Source organism: Gallinula chloropus, assembly GCF_964237585.1.
Source record: "Gallinula chloropus genome assembly, chromosome: 17".
In the NCBI taxonomy this organism is placed as follows: Eukaryota; Metazoa; Chordata; class Aves; order Gruiformes; family Rallidae; genus Gallinula; species Gallinula chloropus.
The window spans coordinates 4,667,603-4,687,628 of NC_140102.1; the positions used below are offsets into that span (position 1 = coordinate 4,667,603).

The 20,026-nt window shown below is 41.1% G+C and overlaps 3 protein-coding genes across 5 annotated transcripts; 1 reads left to right on the forward strand and 2 right to left on the reverse strand.

Moving 5' to 3' along the window:
- Window positions 1-78: 78 nt before the first annotated feature.
- On the reverse strand, window positions 79-10,241 carry TCTN2 (tectonic family member 2). Its single transcript, XM_084272136.1, has 18 exons — window positions 10,124-10,241; window positions 9,162-9,275; window positions 8,783-8,856; window positions 8,158-8,353; window positions 7,829-7,929; window positions 7,395-7,591; window positions 7,040-7,163; window positions 6,386-6,521; window positions 5,664-5,729; window positions 4,702-4,830; window positions 4,366-4,443; window positions 3,959-4,039; window positions 3,529-3,640; window positions 3,071-3,174; window positions 2,515-2,671; window positions 1,516-1,641; window positions 997-1,085; window positions 79-273 (listed from the first exon to the last, which is right to left on the reverse strand). Exons 1-18 carry the CDS (start codon window positions 10,194-10,196, stop codon window positions 158-160), a joined length of 2,073 nt encoding a protein of 690 aa, XP_084128262.1. The 5' UTR covers window positions 10,197-10,241; the 3' UTR covers window positions 79-157.
- Window positions 10,242-10,533: 292 nt separating this feature from the next.
- GTF2H3 (general transcription factor IIH subunit 3) lies at window positions 10,534-16,120 on the reverse strand. Of its 2 annotated transcripts, none has more exons than XM_084271995.1 (13): window positions 16,021-16,120; window positions 15,128-15,207; window positions 14,650-14,756; window positions 13,918-14,081; window positions 13,597-13,659; window positions 13,333-13,362; window positions 12,483-12,511; window positions 12,323-12,397; window positions 12,040-12,093; window positions 11,747-11,815; window positions 11,519-11,654; window positions 11,401-11,437; window positions 10,534-11,313 (listed from the first exon to the last, which is right to left on the reverse strand). In XM_084271995.1, exons 3-13 carry the CDS (start codon window positions 14,724-14,726, stop codon window positions 11,244-11,246), a joined length of 804 nt encoding a protein of 267 aa, XP_084128121.1. In that variant the 5' UTR covers window positions 14,727-14,756; window positions 15,128-15,207; window positions 16,021-16,120; the 3' UTR covers window positions 10,534-11,243. The 2 variants fall into 2 exon arrangements, with proteins under 2 accessions (XP_084128121.1, XP_084128120.1); XM_084271994.1 differs by lacking the exon at window positions 16,021-16,120 and adding an exon at window positions 15,579-15,600.
- On the forward strand, window positions 15,705-19,742 carry EIF2B1 (eukaryotic translation initiation factor 2B subunit alpha; the record flags this gene model as incomplete). 2 transcript variants are annotated; one of them, XM_084271997.1, is made up of 9 exons in its annotated part: window positions 15,705-15,740; window positions 15,812-15,913; window positions 16,037-16,173; window positions 16,256-16,372; window positions 16,842-16,954; window positions 17,740-17,808; window positions 18,731-18,806; window positions 19,008-19,133; window positions 19,644-19,742. In XM_084271997.1, exons 1-9 carry the CDS (start codon window positions 15,728-15,730, stop codon window positions 19,656-19,658), a joined length of 768 nt encoding a protein of 255 aa, XP_084128123.1. In that variant the 5' UTR covers window positions 15,705-15,727. The 2 variants fall into 2 exon arrangements, with proteins under 2 accessions (XP_084128123.1, XP_084128122.1); XM_084271996.1 differs by having other exon boundaries at window positions 19,547-19,702.
- Window positions 19,743-20,026: the final 284 nt, after the last annotated feature.

The following is a 20,026-nucleotide window of genomic DNA, read 5'->3' on the forward strand; positions in this document are numbered from 1 at the left end:
CCCCCAGCGAACCCCCAGAAAACGGGCTGGAAAACAACGTTTTATGGATCTTTAAATATTTATACAAAACGTCAGCGAAATCCAGCAGTATCCATCCATACATTTTACCCGAAAATACTTAAATTATTAAACAAAGTGGCTTCTCTGTACATCGTTTTTAAACCAAGCAGTTACTCCATACTTCAGAAAACCAAGGGTTACTCATGATCGCTGCAAGGACGATGAGAAACGCCAAGAACAGGCCTTTGGCAAGGCACTGGGAATACGGTTCTCCTGGGGGAAGGAGAAAGGAAAAAGTATGAGCATATATGACAGCAAAATTTCAGCTTAGGCAACCCAAAAGATAGAGATTAAAGTATTCGTGTAGCCTAAATAGATGCTGCATACTTATAAAGCTTCATAGTCTCTCTAAATTAGCCCCTGAAGTTGTGCAGATAATAAATGTGGGCTCAGGGCAGAGTCCAGGTGCCCTCTGAAATGCCAGGTGTCTCCAGTCTCCCACAAGACATGATCCACCAGAGTTTTACACAGAAGACATTTAAAAATTAAGTGTCCTTACCAACACGGCAGATTTTTACCCAAATTCGTGTGGACTGACTGAAAAACACATCCTAACAAAGCAAGAAACAAAAAGTCTGCCTGGACCCTTCAAGCACAATGGCACAGACTGACAATGCCACCATTACAGTATGAAACAGAACATAGGATGAGATGATACATTATCCAGCCTGCAAACTCTACAGGGAGTGAAAAAGAATCTCTCTCTGCTGGATAGTCACAAAATTTCAAGCTTGCTCAGGAAGTACTCCTAGGAATTGTTTTTCCTCTAGTCTAATGCATTATCAAGGAAAAAACCTAAACAGAGTCTTTGGACCAAGCTTCCTAAGAGAAATTTTAATTCCCTATTACAAAAGATTCCTTCAGACTGGGCTCCATGCACCTAACTATGTTTCAAAGAAACAGGGCCAGTTTGTGGCATTCCACTTTGCTTATTACCTGTGTAAAACCGTGTCAGTGGGTAAAGAAGTTGTGGCCAGCACACATCATTTCGATTGCAGTCAAATTCTGTGTAATTCATCTGAAATCTGACAAGAAAATAAATAAATATATATCAAAGTGGCTTATTAGCTACAGCACCAGACCACCACAAGTTAAAAAGAGTGAAAACAAAACTAAACCACAAACTTCTCATTATTCTCTTTGACTCTTTTCTCTAATAGAAAACAGGAGCCTCCCCCCCTACTCTATATCTGCCATTTTTAGTCATTTTGTGACAAATGTTTTTAGACAATGGGTAGTTTGGGAGCCTCACACAGCACAGAAGTTTCTCTGCATCGCAGGGTAATTTACAGGCCTTTACATTCCTCATGCTCCTGGGGAAGATTGTCACTAACAGAATTAGCTCAATAAGTCTTCTTGCTCTGTGCTCCACCAAACGAAAGTAACCTTTTTGATCAATGTTTTTCACTTCTGCTTAATGTAATTCAAGTAGCAATATTTTGTTACAAAAATTACCTTGTCATTGGAACAGGTGGCTGTGCTGGCACTTGAATAAACTGAACTGAAGCAGTGATAGGAAGAAAGCTGACGCTGTTGTCGCAGATAAGCCCACACTGGAATTGCCATATGACTGTTGAGTAACTGTAAGAATATGTGTAACTATTATTTGAGGGTTGTAAATGGGAATTTACAACCTAAGCATAACTATGAAACGATAAAATAACACAGTTTTTAAGGGACAGGTGATGATCTGTGGATTTCCAAGCATGCAGGGAGAGATCTTGCAAAGTCTGGAAATGAGGTGAAGTGGAAAAAAATTCCATTTATTTGACTGGGATTGACTTGGAAAAATAGGTGTTTGCTAAGTGAAAATTCCCTTTTTCAGGAAAGAATAAGGCATTTACCTGAGCTCTCAAGAAGAGCTCTGTACTGGGCTAAGCCAGAACACAGGACAATGTTGTCGCTTCCACCACATGACAAGAAATTAAAACTCTTCTGATAAAATGCCCTGTGCATGCCCACTATTGGCAGCATAGAATCAGACTGGTTTGGGTTGGAAGGGAACCTCAAAACCCATCTAGTTCCACCACATAACCACAGACAGGGACACCCACCACTAGCCCAGGCTGCTGAAAGCCCCATCCAACCCAGTCTTGAACCATGCCAGGGATGGGGCATCCACAACTTCTCTGGGCACCCTGCTTCAGTTCCTCACCACCCTCACAGGGAAGAATTTCTTCTGTCTTCATAGGAGAGGTGCTCATAGATTTTAATATTTCAGTGAAGTAGAAAGATTATCTACTTTTAATCATTAATAGTTGATTTATTTTCATTACAGAGAAAAGGTGGCAAACCTGGCTATGATCAAAGGAATTTGAGTTGCACAAATAAAAGGCATGCAAAAGATCAGAAATAACAAAATAACATTATAAAAATTAATCTGGGTATGTTAGGTAAGCAATTCTCAAAGGAAGCATTTAGTTGTCAGACCATCAGAGACACAATTCTCTCTACCTGATCTGCACTGCAAGAATCTCTTGCTGGGGAATCCCTTGTACTGCACCCACATCAGCAAAGATGATGCGAATATTCAGATTTGCAGGAATATCAGGACAAATGCCTTTGAAGTTTCCATTGCTCACATTGGTATCAGAATTGAATGGATCAAGGCCTATTGAGGAGAGCAGAGTTATTTCAATGGAAATATTATGGAAAATACAGTATTTTCCATAATTATACTACTGTCATAGTCCAAGGAAATACTGGTAACAATCACACAGGGGATAAAAAGTTTTCTCTATATAAAATACACAAAAAGAAAAGGAGTACTTCATCAACAGAGAAGTAGAATATGAAATCATATGTCTACAGGCTGGCAGTAAGATACATGTTAGTGCAGTATCCATATACATACTGAGACATATGCATGTGTGTACACAGGTATGGATGGATGGATCCAGACACACAGATCTGTATATTTAGGGATCTGAAGTTACAGTTTGGGTTTGAGATGCTCTGTTCATCATACAGGCATATTTACATTATAAACAGCAACATAAACCTCACTTACGTATAATTTCCACCCAGTCACTTAGATTACTGTATCTTGCATTGTCTCTCTTTCCAACATGAGTAGCTTGTATTAATGAATTCAATTTCTCAGTTACATTTCCTCTGCAAAATAAGAATGTCAGATTACACAAAAAGTAAATCTCTACTGTACCACCCTGGGTTGATCAGTTTCCTCTACAAATCAACAAAACCAAACCTGAACTATTGAGTTATCGGTTGAAGGGAAGAAATGGCAAAGCATTCCACCTCAACATAATTCTCATTTGAATATGGAAAGATCAGAATGAAACCATTATTATAATTCCCCCTTTTTATATAAAAAACCACAGAAAGTTGAAACACACACCTCAACATTTAAAAAGAATGTAACAGTGCTGCTGATAGCCACTCACAGAGAATCATGTAATGAGCAACAAGAGGGATGCAGGGAAAATCAGACCAGCCTATGTAGCTCACCTTAAAAAGCTGCAATCTTCATTAATATCAACTTCTAGAGTGCACCCAGAGAATGAATCCAGGCCAAATAAAACTGGTGTATAAGTTGCCGATGTACATAAACCACTGCCAGCTATGAAATGAAAACATCTTACTTGAGCTTTCCTGGATCAACCTTTTAATTTACAGTTTTCAACTTTGTGCAAAAATATCAGGCATTAGAATGCACAACACAACGTGGTGTATTTCCAATGTGGATACAAGTCCATTTAAATTTTAAATTTTCCAAGAAAGCATTAGAGGCTTCCTCACAGAAGTTTTAACAAAGGCTAAGGAGTAGTCTAGCAAAGCAAAATTTGGCAGAGATTCTTAACCAAAATATGTACAAAAATCCCTCACCAAACATTTTAGCATTAACTATAGCTGAAGTTGCAACCTCACAAGTCAGTACCTGGCTGCCAAATGTTTAGGCTTCCAAAAGTATCAGAAGCATTCATATTTGCAGCTCTCACTGGTTTTCCAACTTGATAACCTAAACACAGAAGGGTAAATTTTGAAGACTGTGTAAGAATTTATAAGCATAAACATTATTTTGATCAGAAACATCATCAATCTTGAAGTAAAAGAGCAGATATTTCCATTACAGTAGGAACACACTCAACTTTAAATAATCAATATGTATACACAGCAAAAGCCAGTCATCACTATTACCATTGGCAATGCATTAAGTCAAGAAAGTGGGGGCAGCAACATAAAGAAGAATGAAAGAAAAAGAAAACATAGTCACTGGTAATAATCTGTACAGTATGGATTTATTTTTTAGTTTCACTTTTAGGAAGCAAAATGAAGTATTAATACCTGGATTCCCAAACAGTTCTGTTGCATCAGTACTCTTTAGATTTAGAAATTTGACTGTGAATCTCTGCGTCAGTATTTCTGGTAAAAGAAAAAAAAATATGAATTTACTTTTAAATAAATAAATGAGCAAAAAGCATGCTCTGTGTAGGACACCAACTTTCACCCTTCATTAGTAACAAAAGAGTCAAAATAATGGAAATCAGCCTCATAAGTTTTCTTTCCAGAGTCCAGGGGAAATTGTTTTTTAAAGGTAATAGTAGGTAAGAGTTTACCACAGAATTTCCAAGCTGAAGAAATAAAAAGTAAAAAAAAAAAACTATAAAAGACATTTCATACCTCCATTACATAGAGTTCCAAGGAAGACTGTGACATTTACTCGCTCTATATTTTTGTCTTTCCAAATGAGTGTATAATGTTCTGCAAAAGTTACGTTGTGACACAGAACCTCAGCTGTATCAAGGCTTTCTGGCAGAAGAAATAAAAAGGCCATAATTAAAAGCACTGCTAAATAGAAAGGTACTGTAGCTGAAAAAAGAACACATTAAAAAAATTCTGGTAACATTCTGGAAATCGTAACATTCGTCTTTTTAAGAATTTATTTTTACTGTTTAAGTCCCATCTTAGTAGGGCTGTGCAACAGTGCAATCCTATAGCTAATCAATGTTTTAACATCAGTGGTTCCAGGTCCTTCTGTAGCAGCTTCTCCAGAAGAACCCAGAGCTGGACTTTACATCACCAGCTGATGCACTTCTCTGGACTCAGGACTCCCTCTGCTTTCATCTCATCCTTCCCAGGGAGCCATCACTGCCCAAAAAACACATTAGCTTGGGTTCCATTACTTGCATTTGTGCTGCATTATCCTTCCACTGACTGGGAACCACTGTTCTACATCAAGTAAATGCTCCACTGGCTGAAAAAGGCCCTTAAAGAGGCACGAGAAGCTTACAAAACAGAGACATACCTATCTGCTTACAGTCTGCCCAACCCACATGTTCATCCTGGAGATTTTTTTAAGTGTTTTTTATATCTTTCTAAAGCACAGGGTTTTTTTTTCTTCCCAAAAAATAATTTTAGCTCAAGCTAAGGGACACAATTTCTTGACCACCTTTAAATGAAGCTGGGGTAAACGAAATACTTTCTGCTTTGCAGTAAGCCAAACAGTATATGTTTTGAGTATTAGATAAGATATAAGATCCATTCTGAGAACTGCAGCAAGTAAACATTTTAGGCATCAAAGTGATTATTTCATATACAGCCCAAGGTAGGCAAGAAACGTTTATTAGAAGGAAAAGACATACCACTTTCAGTGATGAATTCGCCCTTATCAGCAATAGTCCTATAGATGACATTTTGTTGGATCAAGTCTGAGAATGAAAAACAAACACTGCAGTAATCCTGGCTAATAAGAGAGAAGATACACTATCTTCACATCCAAGGTGCAATCCTTGTTGTTATGAAAATGGAGTAGAAAATTAATTTTTGTAAATGACCACATGTATTTTAAGAACATAGCTAGTTATCTCTGGGTCTTACAAAGGTAACATAAACAAAATTACACAATTACATAGGGTAAGATTAATTATCTTCATGCTGGCAATCATATTATCTCATGACACTTCATAAGTATATGCTTTTGTAATGCAGAAGGTAAGTACTTCTCACCAGAAGGATGATACTGCACCCACTTGACAGAAAAAGGGCCCTGCAACAGACTGAAATTGGGAAGTGGGAGAGAAGCTCTGTTTTGTCAAATGTGGTCATAACTAGTATGAGTCACAGAAACAGATAAATGGGAAACAAAGGCCAATCCCATCATTTCTTATATCCTAAATCTTAGGAAATTGTGGGACACTTGTTGGAAGGTCATCAGAAACAGGAATAAAACACCCTCAGATACTGAACTGCCAGCAGATACAAAGACATCACATGTAGATACCATGTCAACAGCTCTCTGGCATGTTCTGTTCTAGCAGTTCTGAGAACCATAAACCACAATTCTGTTAAGGTTTGTGCAGCATACCTCCAGTACCACTGTTGATCCTCACGTCATGGGGAAGTCCTTCCCTGTAAGATGCTAGATCAGTAAGGCATTTGACATCAAAGTTCTGAAGATACGCTACCGGAGCACTTCTAACACACTGTCCAGCCATGGATTGCTGCAGGTAGTTCAACAGAAAGAAGTATGTGGGACCCTTTCCTAGCTCTTTGCTTTTCATTTTAAGACTATTTGTTAGTGAAATGCTCCAAGTATGTACCACAGCCATACAGCACTGACCAACAAGTAATCTGATGACTAAAATTCAAAGGGAAAACCAACCAACTAGTGCTCAGTAATGCACCAGGCAAGCCAGGAAACATGTAAATATAAGTCAAAAACTACTAATTGGGGCCCTAAGCTTACCGTTTACCTCTTGAAATAATTAAAACTTTACCATTTTGGGAGGTGGGCAAGGGGTACCAGGAAGGACAATGGTTACTTTTAATAATTTTATGACACTTTATTTGTGTGTGTGTGTGTGTGTGTGTGTGTGTGTGTGTGTGTGTGTGTGTGTGTGAAAAATATATTCCATCACTTCACAAGAGCAAGCTGCAGAATCTAGTTACAAAGCCATAAGGAGTACGATATATGGAGAACACCAAACAAACCAAGAGCTCCTAAACATGAAGCAATTACCTGGGGAACGGTAAAATATTCATTTTCTTCTGTCATAATTGGATCTCCTTGTCTGTAACCAGTGAAAAGTTTCCCAGGAGAAGTTTGTAAAGAGATCTTAAACAAAGGAGCTTTGGGTGTAGAACTGCAAACAAGTTTAAAGATTAATCAGTTTTTTACTCTCTACCTCCCACAAATAATGATACATTTGCTTTCATGCCCCATGCTCTTTCATACTACCGAGGATATTTCTCCATTTGTGAAGTCCATACCCTAAAATTCCAATTGTGTAATAACTTTCATAATAGAAACAGGTTATATTTTTGGTGGCATGCCTAACAGATGTGCTGAGAAAGTAAATTTTCTTAAAACTTACGTAGAGCCATGATAAAAGTAGCCAAGAAATGGTGTATTGTTAAGAGAAGACTGTATGCAAAGGAAGGGAAACCAGTTGGGGGTATATTCCATTGATCGAGAAGAGCACAGCTGATCAAAAGGTGGGTTTACATCCCCACCAAACACTCCAGTGAAACATGATTCATTGAATAACTGCTTCAAGTCTGGTGTGCATTCCTGAAAGAGAAAGGATGGTAATTTTTTAGCAATTACTATGATTTTATAATTACAGGTAAATCAAACCCAGTTTGCTGAGAAAAGTCGTATTTACTATTAGAAATACTTGAAAATCCAGACAAGCCCTCTAGCCCCATCTAGTCTAAATCATTCAGTACCCCTGCCTCTCTCCCCAAACAACAGGAAGAGCCTAGAAATCTTTAAACACTTCATCAAAGTCTAATATGAAATACATACTGGATCACAACAACAACGAACATCACAAGCTCCAGTCGTCAAGTCACAAGGACAAGAGCCCAATGGCTGAAACACTTGGTTTGGGATGATAGTTGCATTTTCTGTAAAATAATTTTTTTTAAAAGTCAGATTAAATGGACTGGAATCTAAATAAGTAAGACCATGCACACTGCAGTGTATTCCAGCTGTGTACACACCTTTTGTTAAAGTCCATTAACAATTATTCAGTACCTATTGCTGCTGCCCAAATCCCAATGTTTATTTTTTCATATATAGAAGGAAAGAACAGCAAAAATGCCATTTCTTCTTTGGTACATCTGAACACTTACCTGACACATTTCCTGTAAAGGAGGAGTTGGCATATATTTCAGCTTGAATCAAGAGATGTGCCAACACCGCTGAATCACGGCAAGCTAAAACCTGAAGTGTTTCAACCACACAGAGAGGTGTTGTGCAGCAGTCACTGGCATTCGGCAAACACAACTGCAGATTTCTACTCAAGCTTATTGTCACTTTGGAAGTCGTCTGAAAAAAATGCAAAATAAAGTTTTAGAGCTTTGATGGCTGGTATTATGTTAATTACCTCTAAGGAATTATGTGTAACGTAACACTGAATGCAAGTCTAATAAATATAAATGTTCCAGAGCTTGTACTGTATAAAGCACTACTTTGTTAATTTCATTAGCTCCTTCCAGCAGATCTGAAATTGTTTCAAATGCTACAGCCAGTCAGGAAGCACAGGCAGCTCTGGAGAAGAGGTGGGCAACAAGGAACCAGTATCAAGGGTACATCTCTGCAAACTCATCCACACAAAGATCATGTCAAGGAAAAAGGCAGAGGCAAAACCATTCAAACTGGGTTCTTAGTATTAACATTTTGCTAGTATTTCATTAGCCCTTAATATATGACAGTTCAATCCTCCCCATTTCAGAGAAAAATCGGTATTTTACATACCATGCCAGGTGTTACATTCAAATTCCAATCATCAGCTCTTTTACTTCCACTGCAGTTTGCAAGTTGCAATTTTCCTGTATCAAAACAAAAAATGTAAGTATTCCACCATCATTTAGAAAAGACTGGAAAATAAGAAGTACATTTAAACTCCTCTTGTGCCTTCGAGTAGGCACAACCTCAGGCTGAGCTGACAAGGAGTCAGAGTACTAACTGCTTAAGCAGCAGAAGACCTTTGGAGTTTCTATTTCAGTAACTATAAAGCACTAAATGAAGTGCACTCCTATTTCTCTAAAATTGTAATTTTAGTGTAAACATATTAGTAATTCAAACATTTATTTATACATTATTGAGGGACAGGGAGGACGTGAAGTGTTCTTACCTGTCTCTTCATCTATAGGACTTATAATTATAGAAAAATTAACTCCTGAAGAATTTCCAAGAAAAAATGAATTGACGCTGGGCCCTGACATATGGATAAATGAAGGCTGAAAGACTTAAGAAATAGAAGAAACAAACAAGTGTTAATACAGACTAGTGGAAAAAAGTAACATGCGTAAAACATAATTAGATCTTACACTTGGGCTAGATTCTAACTATCCTATACTTTTAAATCATCATAAATTGAGCAAAAATATCTTGTGATGCCTAGCACAGGACTGTATTTACATTCTTGCAAAGTGCTAGAGCTGTGGGCTCACCAGTTTTCTATAACACAAGTTTACTTGTGTCAAGATGCTCAGTAAACACAAGGCAAGAGGCTGCAGCACATGTGAGGCCGTGCAGATACCACACAGGTCAGGAAACAACACATTTAGCATTTTTTTGTGGATTTGAGGTCCCATTTTTTAATTTCTCACAGTCATGAAGCTTATCAGGGTGTACTGCTAGCTGTAACCCAGTAATTGCAAGCAACTGCCCTCAGCATGGGGCCACAGTTTCCAGTTTAAGACCCCAAGTCAGGAGTTTCACTGGAGTTTCCTTTACAGATTTTACCAACGTGAGAAGTCCAGCAGAAGCTGCTCCCCCGTCCCCACTCCCAATCTCCCCAGCACGAAGCAGCAGCCGGACCCTCCAGGACACCTTCGGGTGGGGGCACCAAAGGTCCACAACCTCCAGGTCCAAGGCAACCTCCTTATCATCCCTCAGGGCCTTCGTGGCCTCCTCGGCGAGGCCCCAGCGTTAGCCGCTCAGGGAAGGTCCCGCCGCGGACCGACTCTCCTTTCCCCGCACCCCCGGCCGCCCTTTTAGCCCCCTTCTCTCAACAGCCTCGCCGCCCCCGCTGCCCCCATTTCCTCCTCCGGAGGCCGCCTTTCATCGCAGCCCCTAACGCCTTTCACCCACCGGGGTCCCAAGCCCGCTGCCCGGGGCAAGGTACCGCCAGCAGCAGCAGCGCCCCGAGGAAAGCAGCCGTCATGGCGTCTTAAGAGCCGCGCCGCTGAGCCGGCTGCCGCCCGACCGCCATCTTGCGGCGACAGCACGGCGCCATGGCAACGGGAAAGGGCGGGGAGAGCCGCCGCCTCACGGGGATGGCGGCGGCGGCGGCCACCTCTGCGGCCGGTCGCTCAGCCCGGCTGGGCCGCCTCTCTGTAACGATCGCACAGCCGAAAGCGATATCAACCAAGCGAGACCAAACCAGACTGCTTCTCCTCTCACCTAACTCCACCCAGCCCTCATCCTCCCTCAGGCACTCCAGGCAGTAACTACTTGCAACACAGTAGAAGTCCAAGCAGCTCACCCTTCAAAATCACCCGTTCCTAGAGCAAGACCTAGGCCCGTTTATTACAAATATTTGATACAAAGTAAATTATAAATACAGCCTTCAAACAAAATAGTTTCTGGCAATCAAACAAGCCAGCAAAATAGTGGCACTTAGTACAACTGTTACATTTGTGACAAAAACCTGGTGCAAGTAAGACATGAGAGGAATTGCTGTATGCAACTCGGGGGAAAAATAGTCTTTTTTGTGGGGGAAACAATAGGTCTCTCTATTCCTTTCAGGAGATCATCACTTACTAACAACAAGTAAAAGGATCAAGTTATAGTTACCTTTTTAAAAGTAGATTTTTTTGTTTTGCTTGCTCAAAACAAGGCCCTGTTCAGAAATATGCAGCCTACCCTCACTGTTCTGACATAAAGAACACCAGTCCAAAAGTTCTCCTTCCTACTTGTCAAATGCCAGACCTGAAACCACATATTTTAAAAAAAGTGTGTCTGTCTGTCATATTACATAGATTTCTATTTTTTTTTTGTTTTCCACTGGCACAGGTATATGGCAATACAGTGATTTGTTACTTAAAGGGCTGTGTAGAAAGCATACAACTCAAATACCTATCCCATAAGAAACTAGTAGCACCACTGCATACAGCTCTTTCATATCCAATAAAAAGTGCTGTTGATTTCTCATGTATATTCCATTTCATGGAATGACTGGAGGAGGTAATGATGTATTTATATAATGTTGTTACACAGCTAACTTTAATTTCTTCTTCTTAGCTTTCATGACAGGTGGCAATGATATTTTGAAGGCAGTCCTGCAAAACAATCATACAAAAAGATCTGTCAGATACACTGAACATATTTCCACACCCACCCCTGAAACAAGAAGATGAAACACTTACTCGCATGTACTACAAATAGGACTGAAGTTGCAGAATACTGGAAAATAAAAAGAATTGGCATTCACTCAAACAGTTCACTTGAAGGTAAGAAACCAGACTTAAATATTTATAAACTTACTTGACAAGCACACAGAGCACACATAACCAATTTCAATAAGATTTCGATGACAGAAGCATGCAGCTCTGTAGTCAACATGAATAGGAGGAGGAAGGACAAGCTGTGACCTTTGCTCTTGATCAGGAAGAAACACCCACTGCAGGAATTGAGAAAAAATAATTTGCAAAGTGAAATGGTACTGCTGTACTACCTTGTCAGTGAGGTCAGTAAGATTTTAACATGACTCACCAACAGGTACTGCAGAAGGGATGGCATGTGGGGCACTTTCAGATATATGCCACCTGTAATGTCACAGGCCTGCAAAGCAAAGAGCATGATTGGACCATTATGTTTCATGAGATTAACACAATGTTTAAAATAGCCACATACTGCACAAGGCCTGCATGTTGGAAATGTCAAAGATGCACAAATGTATTTCCACACCCACTCTTAAAACAAAGGGAAGAGGAGAGCTTTAGAATATGTCAAACTATCTAGCATCAAGTATCTACAAACAGCAAATAAGAGTAGGAAGTCTGCACCTGTTGCAGAAGACCTGAATCAGAGTCCAAGACACAGGCATCAATCAAAACGTTCTGCAAGAGAAGAGATGAAAAGCAAATTCAGCTAGGACCAACACAGCCTCATCAGTGTGACTGTCACGACCTGTTTCTGCTACAAACGCACTCCAGATATAAATGCACGTGCTTTTGCTGCTGCAGGACCACCACAGCCATGGGGATGCTCTTACACTTGATCAGAACACAACCAAACTTTACGCATTAATAAGAGATAATACTTATGAAAAAAAAAAGCCAGTTTCACCTGTTTCTGTGCTGCAAAGATCACATTCATGAAATTCATATATTGCAAGGCACTGTCTTCTGCTGCTTTTATAACCTGAATAAAACAATTGAAATTTGTTAGCCTACATAGTATCACTGGGTTTCAAGACTAAAAGAAAACTGATAGCAGAAGTTCTTACCAAAATCCTTGATTTCATTTCTTGATTGGCTGAGTATTAAAAAGAAAAAGAAATGCATGAGCACATTGGTTCCATCACATGTAGTTTGCCCTTTTAAGTCTGTAGCATCTAACATCTCCATTAGGTATCTAACATCCAAGATGTTAGATCTCTCAGCTCAGCTAAAATACAAAGAAGAAACTGTTTTACAGTCCCAGTGACAAGCATCTGTGGACTAATTCAGACTTGTTATAAAAGCAGACCCATTACATTTATTGTTCAAAAGCAGTTAGATGTAGATCAGGAAAGAAATGTTCCAAGCTGTTCATTACCAACTCACTGGCTGAAAAGACATATCTCACATTATATATTCCTCATGGACTACAGTAATCTGAAATGTACAGCTGATTCTAATCCAGTATGGTCCTTGCAAAGCTATTTGCACAAATAGCACCTTTCCTGGTTACAGATATCAAAAGAGGAAGACCAAAACTGAGTAAGAATTTCAACTTTCATCCCAGCTCTGCAGACCATCCCTTTGGAGGGAGTTTTTTGCAGCATGCAACTTTGGAAAAGTTCCTCTTTAGAAAACAACTGGAGGTTGAGAGATTCTGGTTTCCTGAATTTCACTTGGATGCAACAGAAAATCAGAATAAGTATGTGGACTAACAAACAAGTTCTTTACTTCTAATCATCACCCAGACCTAATCTAAACTGGGCAACTTCAAATGACTGGGATAAACTTGTACCTGTTATTGCCAACTTTGGAAATGGGGGGGTATCAAAACATAAGCACACTTGTTTGTATGTATTTATATCTGTTACTGTGATTCAAATATCTAATAAGTGTTCAAAACAGAAGCAGCATTACCTTTAACTTCTTTGCTCATCTTGTTGATATCTGTGCCAGTCAGCATTAAGGAATCTATGTTCTATTCTTAGAAATAATTGCAGTATCCACACCAAGAATTCACCACCTTAGCCAACACACATTTTAATAAGCATGACCCACAGTTATCAGGCAAACACTTCAGTTTTGAGTAGTATTGTAGAACAGGAATAGTAAAATTTCATTAGTAGCATAAGAAACAGTCTTAAAATAAAGACTTTGAAGATTCTGTGATCAAAAGGATACAACAAAGAGCTTTAGCAAGTGATCCTGCTAACAGAGTTTCTGTCTGCTGGCCCTTCATTTCAGCTGCAATGCAAGAAAAGTTGCAAAAGTTAGTTTTTACATAAAAGCAGTCACTAAACTTCACCATATCAAAACCTACAAGTTTTATCTTTGGCAAACTGTATTAATACAGAGGCCTGAGACACCAAGCATAATGAACTTACCTACTCTGAACATTTTAAAAAGCATACAATCAAAATAAGGGAAATTCCTACAACTCATGATAGTCCTAGTGTTCTGCAACTCTGCATATTAAGCCTAGATTTTAATTTTTTCCCTTACTTTTTGTCATAAGGTCCTTAATCTCTTCTGCAATTGCATCATTTATTGCTGTTAACAACTCGTATTTTCCATCCTTGCTGCCAGAGCAATTAGATTCTATGGAACTACTGCCATCTCCAAAGAGATCTGCAAAAGCCCAACGCTTCCCAGGGTACAAGAAACGGCTGAAAGAGGAAAAACAGAGTATTAATGCTTTGCCCTTAGAAAAAAAAAATGCAATAAACTAACCAGGTGTAGACAGCAATACTCTGAAGTATAACTTCAAATAATTTTAAAACTTCAGATGTTAAAGAGACTAAATGAGGTGGGCAATCTTGAAACTCAAAATGGACTAAAACCCACATTCACCTCCCTGCTTTCAAGACATCTCTTAAGAGAACTGGCAAATAGACACCATGCCAGCACTTCAGGGTAGATCCCAAGACTCACAAACCTGTGGGGGAAAAAATACCCACTAAACAGGAAACTTCTGCCACTTGCATTGTCCTGCTTGCCACATCTCTCTCATCCAATCTCCCTATATTTTAAAGTAAAATTAAATTTAAACCTTTTTTTTTCTGCCTCAAGCTTTTTTTAATTGCCTTGTGTGAGGCAATAAGTCAGATTATTTCTTTCCTGTGCAGTTTTAGTAATTTATAGCTTTAAGATAACACTATGTATTGTAAACCTGGTTTCAAGACAGAAATAGGAGATTGCACATTAAACCTTACCACTGTTAAGAAGCAACTATACCTTTCTTGTGTGTGACTTGCTATCACAGCCAGTCTGTTGGTGCGGTTCATAAATAAGTGTGAGTTTCCCAGTACCATCACTGCATCAATGCATTTTGACAGGGTGAACTGCTGAAAGAAGGGAAAAAAAGTAGATGTAGCACAATAACATTTACACACATTTAAGGGATTTAAAAGAAGCCTCACAAAGAGCTGCCTCTCAAACCTCTCGAGTTAAAAGACCTTGAATTTGAAGACACAAAAAGAAATTAATCTCTTAATTGGAAACATTTAGAAAGGAAATTTTGTCAAACATACAACAACAGCTATTTTGGGAAAAGTATTCCAATATCCATCAAATCTCTGTGAGCAGACAGTGCTGGACAGTTCAGAAGTCAGAGGCTAATCCCAGCGGTTGGCTCCTTGAGAAGATTTGTTTTTTAAATAGACTCTTTCCCTCAGAAGTCCCTGTCAGCAGTACCAACACCGAGGAGACGCACCTCAGCTTCTCCCAGCGCCCTCTTTCCCCACCAGATAGGGTTGGTGTCGATGACGATGACCAGCAGACTCAGCTCATCATCTGAAAAACCGACAACACGGCAGCGTCACTCCGAGCTCCGTGCGAACACCAAGGAGCACCGACCCCAAGCAGAGGGGCTCTCCCGGGGCCGCAGGGAGGTCAGAGGAGCCGGAGCCGGGCCGAGCCCGCGGCGGGAACACGGGGAACTCGCCGGCGGGGCACGGCGGGGCAGGGCGGGCTGCCCGGCAGCTTCACCTAGGAAGCACAGGGGCGGTAAAGCCGCTGCCCAGCGCCCCGCTCTCGGCCGCCGTCCTGCCTCCTCCCAAAGGATCCCAGCCGCCAGAGGGGCCGCAGCCCGGCCCGCCCGCGGGCTGAGGCGAAGCTCTGCCCACCCCTTCCCCCGCCGCGCTCCCCGAGACCCCCCGCCTCACCCGCACTCATAGTGCCACTCCGAAGCACCAGCTGCTTACGGCGCCTGGCGATGACGGCACGGTGCGGTGCTACGTCATCCAAAGGGGTCTCGTCACGCAAGCGACGGCACGCCCAGGCGAGGCGTGCGGGCAGCGGAGCGGCCGCGGCCATGAGCACGGACGGTAAGGGGGGCGGGGGGCTGGCGCCGCGGGGCAGCGCCGGGCCGGGCCTGACGCGTCCCGTTGCCTTGCAGACTTGATCGAGACCTTCAGGGCGCAGCTGAGGGACGACCCCGACGTCGCCTCGGCCGTGGCCGCCATCCGCGCGCTGCTGGGCTTCCTCAAGCAGGACCGAGGTGGGCCTGGGTCTCCCCCCAGCCCCGGGCGGGACGGGGTTACCCCTCTGCCCGGGATCTCCCCACGACGAGGCCCGTGTCGGTGAGGCCCTGCCCTGACTGCGTACCTCCGCCTTCCCGCAGGTGAGACCATCCAGGGCCTGAGGAGCAGTCTGCTGGATGCCATCGACACCCTGTCTCGGGTGGACTCCTCGGTGGCCGTCTCCTCCGGCGGGGAGCTCTTCCTGCGCTTCATCAGCCTGACCTCCCTGGAGTATTCGGTAAGAGGGGCTGTCCCCGCTCAGCCGTGCTGCCGGCTGGGGCACCCTCCAGCCCCGCTGCAGACATGGCTGTGTTTTCCAGGACTACTCCAAGTGCAAAGAAATCATGATTGAGCGCGGAGAGATCTTCCTCACGAAAGTGTCTCTCTCCAGGAACAAAATCGCCAAGCTGTGCCATCCTTTCATCAGAGACGGGGCCGTAAGTAGGCTGAGCTGAGCTGGGAATGCTCTTGCTCTGATGCTCTGCTCCTTGCAGCAATTGACAAACAGGAGGAGGAGGGAAGTTTCCTGACATTCACGACTGTGCTGGCTGGTGGCAGCTTCTGCACATAATTGTAACATCACCCTTAATTAATTTTGTTAAGTCTCATCCCCTTCCCCCTAATTTGATTCCATGCAGTCCAGCTTTAGCTTGTGGTCTGCTCTAAGAGGTGCCAAAGAGATGCAGTGTCAAGCTTGCATTTGAGGTACTAGAACATCATCCCTTGGCTGCATCACGGTGGGGCACGTAACGTCCAGCTCAGAGTGATATGCTGCCCTGTGATTTGTAGAATTATTATTTAACATTGCTGGACGGTTGTGTGATGTAAAAACCTATACATAACAAATGTAAAGGTTTCCCAAAACTCAACAAAAAGTCATGTGTGATTATTATTACTTTTTGACAGCGAATACTGACACATGCCTACTCAAGAGTGGTCCTCAGAGTGCTGGAAGCAGCTGTTGAGTCAAAGAAGCGATTCAGTGTTTATGTTACTGAGTCACAGCCTGATCAAGCAGGGCAAGTACTCATTAATTTGTGTTTTATCTTGGTTAACAGGGTAAGTTACAGCTAACATAAAATCTGCATACCTTAAGAAAAGCTGTTAGGTTTCACAGCAGCATTTTAAATGGTAACTGTCACAATACTGTGTTGTTCTGGACAATTTGGAAAAAAACCAACCAAGCAAAACAACAGTTGCAAGTAATTTCCCATTCTAAATGTTCCAATTACAGTGTTGCCTAGGTTGTGCTCAAAGGTTTACAAGCTTTCAGTCCCTACCAGGCAGCCCACCTTTCCCTTGGGAGGTGGTAGAGGGCTGATGTTACTGCTAGGAAGAGAACAAGCCTTCCCTCTCCAGCATATCCTGCTGTATAAGTGAAGTAGTAAATCCTGCATACTGGAGAATACACATTGCTACCAAGGCTTTCACTAGAATCAAGCATTTTCCTGCTTCACTGAAATTAATAAAAGCATGGGGTGCACTGCTAGAAGTTATTGTTTTTTACACCCTGTTGATGAAAAAAACCTGCAATGATGCAGGTAATCTGTTACCTTAACAATAATTCACTGACTCACCTCTCCATAGCTGTAATTCCTGACTGCTAAAACAGACTTTACTTTTGTTCAGTCTGCTGTAATCTGCTTGTTTCCATTTCTACAGATGAACTTATTTTCTATTAGAGTGAACATTATAAACCAAAACCACAGGCAAGGAAACATGGACAGTATTTTGCTAGTACTGTTGTTAATAAAAATTCTTGTAAACTTTTAACATGTTTTTTGTTGGATTTTTTTTTTAATAGGCAAAAAATGGCAAAAGCCTTGAGAAAACTGAACATTCCTGTGACTGTGATTCTGGATGCTGCAGTTGGGTAAGTCTGATGGTTAAAGCTTAATATTGTTCATCACAATTTTGTTTTAGCAGTTTGTCCAAACTACAGAGGTTGTTACTTAAGAGTCATCAAACAAGCTAAACAAGTTACACCATTAGCTGTATGACAGGAGAGTGTCTGCTGCAAAACACCTATTTGATGTTTGCTTGTTAGAATGAAAGAGAGCTAGAGCTAAGTGGGTAACTTGGGGAGGTCTGTAAAAAAGAACTGAGGAGCTATGCAAAAAAGGGTACTTATTTCCTGATTTGTATCTGTGCTGTCATTTGGGGATTTAGCTATTTGCTACTTAGCATAAGTCTAAAACCTGAGAAAAAACACTACAGTGTATCTGAACCTCAATTCCTGTAGAAGTGCAGGATGCCTGTGACAGGTACAGTCTGCTTCACAAAGCAGCTGTGCCCAGGGAAGATAATGCCTTAAGCCGACAAGTCTACAAGTCCTGTTGAACACATTAAGTCCATCCACATCACTTAGTTGATAGTTTTCTTTTTAGATCTGTATTTTCAATAAACAAAACCCCCTGGATGGAGGTAAAGATAGGGGCATTGGATGAGGAGCATCCTATGTATTTGGCAAAAGTCATCACAGTGCAGTTACACTTTTCTGTGTAGTCAGTATCTTATCACAAGCACCCATGTTCCTGTAATCAAGGGTCATTCCTAGGCAGATCTCAACTTCTTCCAGCATTTACACTATTCCCAATGTCAGGTGGGGCTGGAGGAGGTATGGTTACTTAATATTCCTGCCAGGGATGGAGATGAAGGCTCACTCCAAGGCTGTTACACAGGTAGATGAAGCTAGTTCAGACACGTGACAGACTGTTTGAATTACTAATTTCTGTTCAACAAGTCATTTGTCATATTACCCCATAAGATTTGGATTTTTTTCCCCCTTTGAACAGCTACATTATGGAGAAAGTGGACCTGGTGTTAGTTGGTGCCGAAGGCGTAGTTGAAAGCGGTGGCATTATTAACAAGGTAATAGGTACTGAGTTTATTACATCCTTCTGTAAACTCTAGACTGCTAAAAGTTTTGTTTCTTTCAAGAATTCAAGGCTTTCTGAAAAAGCTTTTCTATTTGGACATTATCCAGTAACACCCTAGTTATTGTTGGTAACTGAGCAATACTGTGTCATGCTAGCACAGAGTCTGCATGTTGTTTTCCATCTGTCTCCACAGATTGGCACTAATCAAATTGCTGTCTGTGCCAAAGCTCAGAATAAGCCATTCTACGTGGTAGCAGAAAGTTTCAAGTTTGTAAGGCTTTTCCCTCTGAATCAGCAGGATGTCCCAGATAAGTTTAAGGTAAGAGAAATTCAAATTACTTCTTAGCCAGCTAAGATGCACACTTACATGTTGATGAATAATTTTCATCTAAGCATGTCTTCATTTATCTGGATCTCTCTACTGTAGCTTACTTACATAATATGGAGTTGCTCCATGTTACAGTCACATGTCAAACAGCCATAATTTGTCGTAATACCAACATTTAGTTCCTAAAGCAGTTCCTTTGAGGCACAGGAGCAGCTGAGAGCAAGAAACAAATTGATACATTTCAGAACTAAAGATTGTACTTTATATAGAAGACAAAACAGCTGAGACCATGATTGGGACCAGCCTACGCCTCATTTTAAAGCCATTGACTTCCTTCAGTTTTACCACAAACATCTGCTCAAGGGTTTAACTTGCCTAATAACATACGGTCTGTTTCCTTTTAGTATAAAGCAGACACTCTGAAAACAAGTCAGAATCTAACAGAGGAACATCCCTGGATTGACTACACATCACCATCACTAATTACATTACTGTTTACAGACCTCGGTGTATTAACTCCATCAGCTGTCAGTGATGAACTTATTAAACTCTATCTGTAACAGAGGACTTGGTGGACAGGATATATCTATCTTCTTCAATGACTATCACACTTGTAAGAGCTTGGAAGATAGTACAGGTTACATGGACGTGGTAAGGAGATGGTGTTATAAGGATAATGTAATGACCAGTCGCCTTGAGGTTTTAAAGCAGAACAGTACGTGTGAATGGACCACTGTTAAAAATAATACCCAAAAGTTACCACACCTTCTAAAGACCTGAAATAAATTATTTTAAAGATGGGTGGAGTATTTTGATATTGTAAAATAAAATACCTTATGGGTGTATTGAGACTCGTTCTGAGGTCTGCTGCTACTCGCTGAGCT

Excerpts from the sequence above, each read along its gene's own strand:
- TCTN2 (XM_084272136.1), bottom strand. The coding sequence starts at position 10,196 with ATGACGGCTGCTTTCCTCGGGGCGCTGCTGCTGCTGGCGGTACCTTGC. Across the intron at positions 8,857-9,161 it reads TCCTATAGATGAAGAGACAG|GAAAATTGCAACTTGCAAAC; the intron begins GTAAGAACACTT and ends GTTTTGATACAG. Across the intron at positions 4,444-4,701 it reads TGGAACTCTATGTAATGGAG|AAATACTGACGCAGAGATTC; the intron begins GTATGAAATGTC and ends TTCTTTTACCAG.
- GTF2H3 (XM_084271994.1), bottom strand. Across the intron at positions 14,082-14,649 it reads GCAAGTCACACACAAGAAAG|CCGTTTCTTGTACCCTGGGA; the intron begins GTATAGTTGCTT and ends TTCCTCTTTCAG. Across the intron at positions 11,655-11,746 it reads CCCTTCTGCAGTACCTGTTG|TGGGTGTTTCTTCCTGATCA; the intron begins GTGAGTCATGTT and ends CAATTCCTGCAG.